The sequence below is a fragment of the Egretta garzetta genome, unplaced genomic scaffold (assembly GCF_000687185.1).
Source record: "Egretta garzetta isolate BGI_Z169 unplaced genomic scaffold, ASM68718v1 scaffold101, whole genome shotgun sequence".
In the NCBI taxonomy this organism is placed as follows: Eukaryota; Metazoa; Chordata; class Aves; order Pelecaniformes; family Ardeidae; genus Egretta; species Egretta garzetta.
The window spans coordinates 1,180,082-1,193,796 of record NW_009258666.1 but is presented as its reverse complement, the minus strand read 5'-3'; the positions used below and the strand labels follow the sequence as shown (position 1 = coordinate 1,193,796).

Here is a 13,715-nt window from a genome sequence, read left to right as displayed (position 1 = left end):
CGGTGAGGGCGCGGCGAGGCCTGGCCGAGCCCGCCCGTCCCACAGTGCCGCTGCCTGCGCTCTCCCGTCCTTTAACAGTTGCTCCTTAGGGCAGATACAGAGGGGTTTGGCTTGTTTGTGGGTTTTTTTTGTTTGAAATTAATCCTAGAGCGGGCTTTGCCCTCCAGCCTCGTGTTTATCAGGCGCCGGATTAACTCTGAACTTGGGCGTTGATCCCCCAGCCCCTTCACTCGCCCAGGGCTGCTCCCCCGGGCAGACCCCGTCCTCTGCGGCTTTGCAGCCTTGAGCCCGAGTTCATCAACTCCTCAGAGCAGCTTTCACTGGTCACGTACAAATTGCCATGCCGTTTTCAGTCCTTGTGAGTGGTAATTTTTTATTTTTCTTTTTTTTTTTCGGGAAGGACGGGATAATTTAAATGCGCTGCTTGCATTTCAGCAGCGCCTGGAGAGCAGGTCCAGACGATGCAAAGGTAAAAACCCCAGTGCTGTCTGTACCGATCAAGAACTAAAGCTCTCGATGGCAGAAGCTGCGTTTCCACGGTTTGCTTAAATTTCAGAAGATCTTAAGCTTTGTATGAAGTTGAAGAGTTTGGTTTTAAGTCTTTCGGAGGTACCTAGTATTTAAATGATAAGCAGGTATTAATTCTCAGAAGAACAAAAGGCTTAGTAAAAAGGTCTTATCCAAGTGGCTTTATTTCTTGGGATCCTTTTAGTCCTGTGTAAGGCCATTTAATCTAAAATCTAAGAGGAAGCAAGTGATCAAATAGCTTGTTAACGAGTCTTGTCAGTTGTCTAAACAATGAATTTACGTATAATTTTGAATTGTTTGTTGCAGTTAATATTACTGTAAGAATTAGCCATATCAGGCTATCTTATAAATAGGCACTTCTCACCTTTCCAAGGAGGTAAGTGAAGTAATTCCCTTTTTGCATGGGGGAAACTGAAGCAGAGCAGGTTGGCTGTTGCATTGACAATCACATCCGTGTACCTGTCAAGCTTGGAGTATTTCTCCTGATTTTGATGCTTTCTAATAATTGCACTATAAAATAGTTCTACCTAATCTGTTAAAATACCACTTCTCACAGTACTGTTTCTAACAGTACTTTATTAATATTCATGCATCAGTTTTACCTGTCTCATCCTTATTTCAGGGAAGCTATTGGATATTCTTGCATTGCTCAGTAACCGTGGTGTTTTGATACTGATTTGGGTGAAGTCGGGAAAAGCAATCTATGAAAAAAATAGAATTAACCATGTAGTTGATTAAAATAATGAGAACTGTTAAGCATTCTTAATTTAAAAAAAAAAACCAAAACCATAATTGAAGTAGCTTTTATAGTTCAGTGCTCTCTACAGAAGCTTTTCAGATTTTGTTCTTATATTAGCAAGAAATGCCATACACAGAGCTGTTGACCTTGTTGCTGAAATGTTTCCTTAACTTTGACTAAGATTGCTTCTATTAAATCACTTTCCCTGCAGACTGCTTGCAGGAATTCAAGGGAATAACTGCATTGTCTTCTGCTGCTTAATGGTGTACAAGTTTCTACTCTAGTTCTCTAAAGGAACAAGATGATTTCTGGTAATTCAATTTTTGTTACTAGTCGAGAAAAAATGTAATCTACTTCATGGCAATGGGGAGGTTTAAACTGCCCCAGCTCTCCAGTATCGTTTACACGCATCATTTGAGACGCTCTGCCTTTTTACAGAGCAGAAAATATCTTGCAGTAAAACGTTTTGTTGCTGTATTTAAATGTTACACCATGATGAATTCATGTGTAATGAAACTCGAAGCCAGTGAGGCTGTTTGCTCTCTGCAAAGCTGGGCAGGGTGTGCCTAGACAGGTTTGTGTATTTTCCATCAGGATTCTTAAACTTCCATACAAATCTGAAGAGCATCTCTTCTGTTCAGTAATGCCTGTCTAACACAGAATTGGATGTGTTTTATAATACCGCAAATTGCTGTTGAGCAAAAAGCAGTATTTTCCTTGTATCAAGGGTATTTATGCTGTAAAAGGTTTGCAGGGAAGATCTTTTGTGGTGAACAGCAGACAGACCTGCGGTGCAGGACCACCAGGGCTGTCATCTCAGCTCTGTTTCTGAGCAATCCTGCCTTGGTAGTTTGTTTTAATCTGTGTGTATTTTGAAGATGGGAATGCACAGGTAGGCAATGGTAGTTGTTGATGGCCTGTTGTGCTTAGAACTGGATGAAATGAATCAGGATGCAGAAGACTGAAGATGTAGGGCACTGCAAGTTTAATTTCTTTAATGTTCAGATGCTAACTAGACAGTTTCACTTCTGTCTGTTGACCAGTTCGTGCACGGTGAAGATTATAGTGACCTTGCAGCCATCGCTTTAGCTCTGTCTGCTTGATAGGTTACTTGAATTGTTTAATGTTATATAAATGAAATCATAAAAGAAGCTAGATCTCGTGGCCTTTTTGTTGGCTTTTTTGCCTTTCTTTTTTTCTTCCCATTCTATCTTACAGGGTGTGTGGTATTCTGTGATAGCTGAGCTCCTGGAATTTGTTTGCAAACATTTCAGTGGTTTGTTACTGATCCTTCTCCAATTTCTAAATTGATTTGGCAAAGACCTTTCCTTAATGGTATTGTTTACCTGGCCATCATTCTTGCCTTTTACTGCTCCGTTGTCACCTTTTCATTTACAAAATTGCCCTATTCTGTTACACCAAACAGACATGGAAGTAACACGAATGTCTTTTTTTCAAAATACAGAATAACAGTTTCAGAGTTTTAGAACCTCCTCATGCTGGAACTTTGAATGTAATTTTAATTCTCTGAATGCCATTAACCAAATTTGGCAAAAGAAGGGAAAACCTGGGATTTCCTCCCCCCAGTGCATTCTTTATGTCTTTTAAGTTGGTGTTTTAGAAAGTGTCTTGTATTGCTCATTTTAACAGGGTCGGTTTTAGTTTATTTTAAGCAGACATTTGCATACTTGCCTCGTAGATGGTTTCTATTCAAGGATCATATATAAAGTTTCATTGTACAGAACATTAGCCAGAAACATAGAGTTCAGGTGTCTTATATGTATAAGTAAAACCCTAGATCTGCCTTCATTTTGTCCATCTCTTTGCTCATTTTTTCCCGAAGTGCTATACCTCTGTGTTAACATACCAAACGGAGGAACATCTCTGTGGTCACTGCGGTGTTTGGTGTCAGTAATCTGCAGATTGCAGCTCCTTAAATGACATAATAGATGATAACAAGTTTAAAGGAGGAGTAATGGATTCGGTTGATAATCTATGGATTAAATTCTCTCTCATTTTAATTGTGATGTCTGATTCCACAGTATTAACAGAATGAAGAGAGGAGTACTACCGCAGGCACAGTGTAAGTCGCAGTAATTGTGCACTCTGTTAATCTTATTTTCTTGATGCTTTTGCCTCCCTCCCGTCTGCTTTGTTGCCTTCATTTTGTACTGTACTGAGGCTCAGACAGCCTGAACTTTTTAAAACTCTTCATGAAGCAGCCAACTTGACTGGATTTTATGTTGATCTGTATGTTACCTTACTTCCTGTCTTGCTCGTCATTAGTAAGTTTTTGAATTTACCTGCCAGTGTTTCCAAATTCTCCCTTTTCTGTGCCACTTTTGCTCTCCTGCCTTCTTTGCAAGTCTCCTCATTCTTTGATTTGTCACAAAACCAGGGGTTTGGAGCAGTCGTGTGTGAGTTAGGTGTTTCTTATTGTGATCTGTACTCCTCTCTGACGGGGATGCTTGGGGAGGTAGGACCAAAACCAGGATAAGGATAGCATGTTGCTCTCAGTTCTGTCTGCACGTAGCTTGGCTTGTCTGTAGGTGTCTGTGTCCTGTTGCATGTTGGATTGATTAGCCCAGAACTCTCTTGGATTCTGTGCTGCCAAGCCAGATGGCGGCTTTTGTTTTTACTGTGTTGGCGTATTTTATTTTCCTTTTCTCTTTCCTTCTTGCATGAATCAGCGAGCACAAAAAAATTAGGTTTCCACCAGCGACATGGTTTGCATTTACAGCCTTCTTTCTGTGATGCTGAGGAGCGTTTCCTGTGAAAATTTTGAAACTTGCTGTGCTGGGAAAATTTAGCCAGGTCTATGCATGATTTTCTAATGGTTTGGCTAAAGGTGTGACAGTGAACTGGTGTAGTTATGTGTGCACAACTGCTTCAGACAGCTTTTATGTGTCTGCACCGAGGTGACATTGGTTTAACTCATTTAAGTTAGCATCACACCTCATGTGTGTGTCTCTAAGCAGTTTGTAAATACTTAAAATAGGTACTAAATCTTTGTTTCTCATTTTCACGTGCTATTTCTCCTTAAGTACAAAGTGTTGAGAGAGAGTGTTTGGGTGTTGTTAATTAGAAAACTTGTCTTAAACCTTTTCTCTCGAGTGAGCGTGAATTTATTATGGGTTTTTAAATGTTTTTTAATGCATGTTTTAGTTGATGGCATTTTCCAGTGATTGTTTCAAAAGAACAAGCTAGTTAAGCAAATATTCACAGAATCATAGAATTGCTTAGGTTGGAAAAGACCTTTCAGATCATCAAGTCCAACTGAAAGTGAGATCATTGCCAGTGAAACATAATATATTTACTTACCTTTTTTTTTTTTTAGTGTTATGTCACAAATTAGCACCCCCTCCAAATCTAGATATAGTACAGTTATGTGTTTGCTATCATTTACATTAGACTATACAGTAGTGTAATAACGTTCTTATGGTTTTTGCAGCCATAGGTGGCAATTAAAAATGAAAATCTATTTAAATCTTCACTGTGTAAAAACTAGTTTGTTCCCTAAAGTCTTTTACTTAGTTTCTTGCTTGTTTGCACTTTTTTCTCCCTTGATGTGTTTACTCAAGGCTGTAACAGATACTCCTTTACTGATAGGGAAGGCATTCTCCAGTGCTTAGGAGAAGGACATCTCCTCACATTAGGAGATCTTGGGTTTTGTTCCCGTATCTGCCACTGGCTTGGAGAGGCTTTGGACCGAGGATTTAACTTTGCTGCATACATGTGTTCCCATTGATGAAATAAAGATATTTCTTCAAACATCACAAGACTACTCTGATTACTTGGGAAGTGCTTTTAAGTTATTAAATAAGAAATTGTTGTTAACTGAAAAGTGTGTCACAGTGAAAAGCTTCTAGAACAGTGTTGTAGTTCTTGATTTATGTCAGAGTAAAGGGAGGAGAAATTTCCTTTGCATAGATTGGACAGCAAAGTCTTTATCCCATTTACAGAAATGGGATACAGTGCTTCTATTTTGTGGATGAGAAAGGAAGTTTCATGTTGATTTCTATTCTTTTTTGTAAAATTATTTGCCTTAAAAAACAGTCAAAGCAAGAAGATGTGGTATCTTCACATTCTGTTTTGGGTTTTGTTTTTTGGAATGGCAGACCCCTACTAGAAACTGGAACCTAAAGAAGAGTTGCTGTGGGTGAACGATGCTCAGAGATACTATGAAGTCTTGGAGTGACAGCCAGTCAGACCTCTACAGCAGTGACCAAGAAGAGGAAGAACAGATGATTTTTGGAGAAAATGAAGATGATTTGGAAGAGATGATGGATTTAAGTGACTTGCCTACCTCGCTCTTTGCTTGCAGTGTCCACGAAGCTGTGTTTGAGGTACAGGAAGAAAAGGTAAGGTGTAGAGAGGCATGTTTGGGATATAGTACTGTTAAGTATAGATACAGATGTCGAACACTTTTTGTCTGGATTTTCCGTGTATTACTGCCTATTATAATTGGGGGGAAAAAAACAACCCAGAGTATTTACCTGGTAAGCTCAGATCAGAATGAGTACAGTTACTGAAGAGCAGATAATACTTCACTTTTCTGGCATTTGAAATTGTTAAAGGATATGCATGGTTCTCCCATGAAAAGCTCTTCTGGTTTTTTTTTTTTGTTTTTTTTTTTTCCTCTTTATCCACGGTACCAAATCCAAGGTTGGCATACATCTTTAATAATTTTGTCTTTTACATAGCATCTAAAAGTGTTTTTTCAAGTTTAGTTCAAACAGCAAAAGATGAAAAATTCAGATAGGGTAAAAGTACGTGCAAATATTCACTTTTTTGAGGGTAATGTCACAATTGGAACACTGTCTTCATAATTTTCAGTTGCAGGTTTGATCCACTAGATTGCAGTTTTGTGTTTGTCAGGTACAAAATTTGGCCAATGTACAGAAGGAACTGGTTTTCTGGTTTAATAAAGACCTTGAGGTTGTACAGAATGGAGAGAATAGAGCAAGAAAATGGTATTTCTGTTAAAACTAACGTGGGCATCATCTGAAGAATTTCTTCAGTCCTATTTAAAATGAAAGCCTCTCATCCTGTAATTATTTTTACAGCAATAAAGGCATCAACAGGGTATTTGTAAAGAGATCGGTGTCTGTTGGAATCAAGCAAATTAAATTTTGTCATTGAAAAGAATTCTTAATGAAAAAGTATTCCTTTTCTGCTTATTTACTTATGTAGCTCTCTCTCTAAATAACTGAATATTATCAGAACATAGTAAATAAAATTGAAAAGAGATCACTTGCATTCTTCTCACTTATTGATTTTAATCTGACTTTTACAGTGAATGAAAATTTACACTAGGAAAAAGAATGTGTAAATTAGGTCTCTTGTAGTAGTAAATTAAAATAGATTAAATTTCATAACAATGCAGTTATTATTTTTGAAAGAACTTGAGGGTAAGATTCCATATTCAATAAAACGTTATTTTTTTTTCTCAATTTGTTATTTTTGTGGACATGTTGTTTAGTAATAATAGATATTTTTTTTTCTCTTCCAAAGTAGTCTTATTCATTCATCCTGAGAATTTTGACATTTTCCTTAAGCACTCCGTACTTTAGTTTCTCTAATTTAAAAATTAACTGATTTGCATAGTATTTTTGGAGATGGAATTTTGGGTGGAAGTCATGTGCAAGTACCAATATTTTTGTTGACATCTGCACTTTTGAGTAACTGTCACTAGGTGGCAGGTTGGGCATTAAGAGTTTTATAGGTTTGTTCACATCAGTGTGCTTTTGGAATTCAGATTTAAATAGTGCGACAAAGCAGAACTACACTGAATAGAGATTTGCAAGTCGGGGTGAATGAGGGAGGTGTGGAACATGCAGGTTTAGAAGGTGACTAAGGAAATTAATGGGATTTGGGAGAGGAAAGTGAAAGGAAAACATGTTTTTGTTGAGTGAAAATGTTCATTTTGTGTTTGGAGAATCTTTGTACTTCATCTCTAGGAAAGATTTGAAGCACTTTTCACAGTCTACGATAATCAAGTTACATTCCAGTTGTTTAAAAGCTTTAGAAGAGTAAGGATAAACTTCAGCAATCCAGAGGCAGCAGCAAGAGCACGGATAGAACTGCATGAAACAGACTTCAACGGAAAAAAGCTGAAGCTGTACTTTGCACAGGTATTCTAGAACACCAACATGTGTCCCTGTTTCCTCTTTGTTCCACTTTTGCCCATGAGTTTCATTTGTGATAAATACCTCAAGCTACCTTCAACCTCATTCTTCTACACTGAGCTGTATTATTTTTGCTCGTTGAGGAAATTTGTGCTTTAGGTGATGGTTTTGCTCTTCAGCTTGAGCTTACAGAGTTGTAATTGGTATGGAACAGTCGCCGTGTAGTGACACAAACCACCTTCCCCCATACAGAAAGAAAGAAAATAAGTGGGTCCAAAGATCTCTTTATAATAGGTGCTTTACAGGCATACTCTTCTTGTTGGATTAGCAGCTTGCAAGCGTCCTGTACAGCTGTGTTGTCAAAACTTACGTAGGCCAATTTCTTACCTACAGCATTTCTCCAAGGTGTATACCAAGAACTGACCAAAGCTGTAGTACTTCTATTTTTAAAGCTAGGCTGAATTAAGCTTCGCTAATACAGAGAATGGGCATGAATTATTGGGGAAGTAGACTAAAAAAAAGAGAATTAATATTTGTTACTTATTCTGGATCTCGTGGTTTTTGTCTTCAGGTACAGGTATCCAGTGAAATAGGCGACAAGTCCTACCTCCTTCCTCCACAACCTGTTAAACAGTTCCTGATATCACCGCCTGCATCTCCACCAGTTGGATGGAAACAGAGTGAAGATGCAACTCCCCTGATAAACTATGACTTGCTTTGTGCTGTGTCAAAATTGGGACCAGGTAGGAATATTTACCTGCTTTTGTTGTGTTACTTAACTTCAAAAATGGTTATAGAGTGAATTTATTTATCTTTCTTTCTGTGAGAAGAAACTGACTCTTATGTGATGTTTCTTACTTGAATAAAATGATCCATCACTTTTTTTACTTAATTAGTTAATTGATTAAAAGCATAGCACAGAACTGGATTGTGTGGTACGAGCTCCATCACATCCACGTGCTGAATGTTGTCATTGTCTCAGTATTAAGTAACAAACAAGAAGAGGACTGGAACGTTTGGTCTCTTGCAGATGGACAGCTCCAGTTGCTAAAGATGCTCATACATACTTTTTGTGTTCAATCGTCAAACTTCTTTATGAGCCTTCCTAGGAAACATGCTGTTTGCTTTCTGTGACAAGCAGGGAATCAGGAGTGTTTTCAAATGCTTTTGTAGCTTTTCATTTGCAAATGTCATAAAAACGTACAGCATAAATGATGTCACTTAAAAATGTGCGTGCTGCTCGTCTTCTGACGTCTCCAGTGTTTTTTACATCCATCCCTCCCTTCCTTTAAATATCAATTAAAATATTGATTGTATTCAAAGTACAGTGTAACAGGTACAGGGACTATTTTAAAACATGTAACAGATCTGGTGAAGTGTGGAAGTTGAGGAAATAAAAGGTGAGATGGGAATAAATGAATATTTGATTGTGTTACTGGAGTTTTTGAGATAAAGTGGCTTAATGCTGTTCCCTGGGGATGTTCTTAGCATGATTTTTGTTCGCTGCTTTTCAGGGGAGAAGTACGAGCTTCATGCAGGAACAGAATCAACTCCTAGCGTAGTTGTCCATGTCTGTGAAAGTGAGACAGAAGAGGAAGATGAAATAAAAAATCCCAAGCAGAAGATCATGCAGACGAGGCGTCCGGAACCACCTCCAACAATACTGAACGAATCGAAAGCGTTTGATTGTACACTGGAGGTAGGGGGTACTATGCACTGTTAAATTGTGTGATCCTCGAGATAGTATCAAAAATCAGACACTTACTGAGTACATGTGTTGATGTCTGTACGGCTGCTATATGTCATGTATAGCGACAACAGATTTTACTTGTAATTGTCTCTCATGTTCAAGATTTTGGATGCCAATGCTCTGAAAAGCACTTTAATTTTAGGGACTAGTCCCCCAAGTGTAGCAAATCCACCTGACTTGAAATAGTGAAAAATAGGAAGTCTCGTTGTGTTTTGGTTTGGGGTTTTGTTTTTTTTTCTAAAATGTTACACTTTTCTTTATACTGTACAGCGTGATTTACCAAGTGCTGAAATATCTTACTGTCACCATTTGATTCAAGGAGGTTCCTTGTCTAGCAATTAAAAGCTGATTTGTACTGGTACAACAGCTTCCAATTAATATAGCGTTAAATGCAAGTGAAACATACTCTTTATGCTAAAATTCCTTCCCAGCTAGTAGTCTTCTGAGGTGAAGATTAATCTTTGCTTTTCTCAGAGATGCCAAGTATGTGTTTTCAATTTGACATGAGGCACAAATACACGTATGGAACTAAATTCAAGTAGTTTTGCTAACTGCACAGAGAAGAACAGAGGAGGGAGAACCACAGACCACTGAGAAGCCAGACTCTGAGTCCGTCGCCGACACTGCTGCTGCTACTGTCCGTGACGGTACACCGATAGGTACAATGGTTTGCACTGACACCTAATTAGGAGTGAATTACAGTATGTGGAGGGAAATAGGGATTCAGCTATCGAATGTGTTGCCTCTTATCCTCACTGCAAGTATGGTAATGTTTGTTCCTCTACAGTCCTAGAGATGGCCTACATTTCTAAATAAATCCAGTGACTGTTATGTTGTGACTAAATCATGTTAGGAGATAAAACATCTAGGGTTAATTTTGAACTTGTGCTCCTAAACTTCTCCAGTCTGTTTTCGTGGTTTTTTTTAAGACAATCAGTCGCCTGGCTTAGCCAGTTTTTATGCAGTTTCAGCCCTTGTTTGCTGTTTTTCATTAAGACTTTTTCTGTGTGGCATCCTGTCTGTCTGATAGAGCATCTGCTACTTTTGAGACCAGGATGCATCTTTTAAAATACAGATCTTTAATTTTGTGATCTTACGTTAAGTGTTTTAGTAGGAGGAAGATATGCCTCGGTATAATGACACATGCTTCTATGCTTTTATGCTGTTTTATAACCAACCTTTTTTAGTCTAGACAGATTCTTCTTTTTTCTATTTAAAAAAATAAAACTATTTGTGAACAAACCAGGCTGCTGATGTTCATATATATATATAAAAATCATTCAGAAATTGGCCTTTTTCAAATTCATTTTAGTGTGTTTCAATTCTACATGAAGTGCTTATTGAATTTTCAAAAGTGTTTTCACTTGATTGACAGCGGAGAGAAGTAGTAATGGTCATGAATGTGCATGGGCGTGGTAGTGTTCAACTCCATATTGTGCCAGCTCGTGATCCCTTCCTGCCACCGGCTTCAACTTGCAAAATGGGATCCTGCAGGCAGGTCCTTGTTCCAGAGGCAGGAATAGTAAATATTAAAAAGGCAGGAAAATGGTTTTTGTTCATCTTGCCTCCACAGGCATGACATTTATGTATCTCTTCAGGTATTAAACTCACTCAAGGTCCGACTTCTCTGTCTCACTGTTCCATGTTATTAAAAAAAAAAAACCAACAGAAAACCCCCTTGTATTGTCCATCAGGCTTGTGTATTTTTAAAATTCCAGAAGTCCGTTTTGGATTTTCTGTGGTGTTTATATTTTGTTAATTGTTTAATTTCTACCCCGTTGTAGAAGTTGCTGTAAGTAGGAATAAGTGGACAACCTTCAGAAACAGTTTTATAAGGCAAATCAAGCGAGTAATGTTGTCAATGTATCTTGTGTAAAATGTATAACAACTTGCATTCCAACATCTTTCATTGTGTAAAGACACTTAAAATAAAAACAATGCAGTGCCATTCACATGTGGTTTTTTAACTGTATGCCGTATTGGCCCAGGTTTCCTATGTAAGTTTTCCATTGGTATTGTATGCTTGTGCAATGGAGTGAACAGTCGAGATAGTTCATGGTTTTCCATAAGCAAATTATTGGAAAAATAGTGCTGAAGAAGTTGGGGATTTCAACAGAAAAATCCTGGGAAGAGCTGGGCTGAAGGAGGGACTGAGAAGGGGTTTTGGGTGCCTGTCACAGCATCCATTGGGGTGTTTACTTTGCACGAATTTTGAGTGAGACTTTGCCACCCTTAGGCTGTTGTGGGAGAGAAAGTCCGGTTTGGGTTGCAGTACTGAGCTCCGTAGAGTCTTTGTTGTAATAAAGATAAATAATTACTTTTTTTAAAAAAAAAAATCTCCAAGGACTCATTTCCACAGGAGGGAAAGGGTCAGGCTTTATATAAAATGTGCACATATTGACCAACAAAATTGCAAAACATCAGCTTGTTGGCACTGGATATGCTTTTGCCACCAGGTTCCCGTCTCTCTCTCAGGTCAGGCAAATTTTGGCAGTGTTTTTTGTGTTCGCCAGTGGAGGGAGGCTGTGTGCCCTTCTCCTAACACGCGCTGGCATCATATAATCAAATTATATTAAAAATGCTACAAAATCACATTCCTTTACTGCATGTGAAGCCCTGCCTCATTTCTCTGGCAGTGCCTAGGGGCCCCTTTGTGCGAATATAATGGGAGACTTTGTCTGGCACAATGGCTGCCTCCGAATTTGTGTGAATTTGTGTGGAAGGCAGGGGTTCCCAGGAGCTGAAGGGAGTCTGGTGGCTGGCTCCTTGCAAGCACCGATGTGGGTGGGCAAGGAGGAGGCAAAGCAGAGGCTTCACCAGAAGGAAACTGGAATTGAGCCATGGATCAATATCAGGAGTGATTCTGCTCCACTTTCACTCTGCCCATAATCTCCAGGGTGACGGGAGCCTGCCTTGTAAGATGAATTAAATTCAAGTTTGCTTTATTTACTCCACGTCATGATTCAGTAATGACCATCAGAACGTCTTAATCACTGACCTGCTATTAACTGAAGTGCTATTTTTAGAAGTAGGCTTGCACAGAGGCACCAACTGTGCCTCGTCCTTTCTGAGCTTGCGCTTTGTGTAAATAAATACCCTAAATTCCTTTAAAGCATTCTTGAGAAGCAGCTGAAACAAACGTATGGTTTTCTTTGGGCAGTCTGCCTGTGAATTCTGGAGAAAAAGCTGCTGGGGGTGCTTTGGGTTTATTTTACGATAGCTAAGAACGGGCTGTATTTTGCCGTCCTGTGTTCTTGTTCTATTTCTACCTTGTTACTGAATTGCTCCCCCCCGCCCCCAGAAAGACCTCATGCATAAAATGTCTCTTAATTTATTCCCTGAAAGGCTTTATTTCCATTTTTGCCTGGGTTTGGGTTACTGATCTTTCTTAGCTCCAAACAGAAGAATGTCTTACGAATCTTACGCTTACCGGGTTTTGTTTACTTGCTCCGCTTAATGTGTAAAACTCGCTAGGAGGGGTTCATGGTCCAGTGTGCTTTTAATGTGGAAAGAGACCACGGCCAAGCCTCATTCCCTTGGAGAGAAATGCAGAAGTATTTCCTTTACTAAAGCAAACAGGAGGTGTGCACCTGGCTGGATCTGTGAGTCTTTGTTCCTGTGCGGGCTTAGGCGGCACCTGCAATACCTCATCCTGGGACTTCTCCGCTCCGCACGCGTGAAGGTCGGCCCGAGGTGCGGAGAGCCGCCGAGGGAGCCGGACGGCGACGCTGAACTCATTTGGGAGGGAACCTCGGTCCTCGACGCCTCGGAGGAAGGTGTGCTTAGGCAGCTCCTTACCTTTGTTCTGAGCAAGATAAAATACTTTTTCTCCCGCAGCTATTGACCAAGCTAAAATCTGAGTGTGACTACAGGGTCGTCTCCTCACATCAGTCATTTAGCTTGAGGAAAGCTTGCTCAGCATCTCTGAATGTCCCCATGCCTTTCACCTCAAGATCAGGGCTAGCGACCCCGTGTCAGTATGATGGTGCCCACCTTCAACGGGGAGACAGCTGCTATCTTGTGCTTTGGTTGTTTATGTATTGTATCTTGAAGTTGTATTTGTGCTAAGTCACACTAGAAAGCACGCAGGATTTTAAACGTTAACTAATGTGTTTGAGATCCTCTTCTGAACAAGGTCTCCTGCGTTTTAACGTGTTGGCACATTCAGGCTCTCAGAAGGGAATGTTTGATTTCCTTGGTGAAGCGCATGTATTCCAACTATAGTATCGGCAGAAACCCAGATGTCAGCAGTACCAGGGTGAGGTGGTGGGGAAGATACTTACGGCAATCTGTTGTTTTGCTGTGTTACATAAAATATAAACAGAACAAATTCTGTATCCTTTCTGACTCCGCAGCCAATGACCGCGTTCCTGTTTGAATAACGTGGCGCAGCAAGCAGGGATTAGGGAGGGCAGCCAGGCTTAGGTGTGCTCCTCTGCTGGGGCGGGTCGCTTCATCGCCGCAGATCAGTTCTGTCCCATGCAGGTGTGGTTTGTAATTTTATTTTTTTTTGTGACACCAGGTACACGTATAGTACCGAGGTCCTGATTTCCTAATGCAATTCTAGATA

The 13,715-nt window shown here is 39.6% G+C and overlaps 1 protein-coding gene across 3 annotated transcripts in view; it reads left to right on the top strand.

Annotated features, from left to right (window-relative positions):
- RCAN3 (RCAN family member 3) overlaps nt 1-10,681 on the top strand; it is a 17,590-nt gene extending 6,909 nt beyond the window's left edge. The window contains exons 1-6 of one of the 3 annotated variants that reach the window (XM_035903967.1): nt 3,317-3,350; nt 5,386-5,628; nt 7,228-7,401; nt 7,967-8,138; nt 8,910-9,094; nt 9,705-10,681. In XM_035903967.1, the coding sequence (XP_035759860.1) occupies nt 5,434-5,628; nt 7,228-7,401; nt 7,967-8,138; nt 8,910-9,094; nt 9,705-9,830 (852 nt within the window). In that variant the 5' untranslated portion in view covers nt 3,317-3,350; nt 5,386-5,433 and the 3' untranslated portion in view covers nt 9,831-10,681. Of the gene's footprint in view, nt 1-3,316; nt 3,351-5,385; nt 5,629-7,227; nt 7,402-7,966; nt 8,139-8,909; nt 9,095-9,619 lie in introns of those variants that run through there. The other 2 variants (XM_009648498.2, XM_035903968.1) reach the window with 2 other exon arrangements.
- The last annotated feature ends 3,034 nt before the right edge of the window (nt 10,682-13,715 follow it).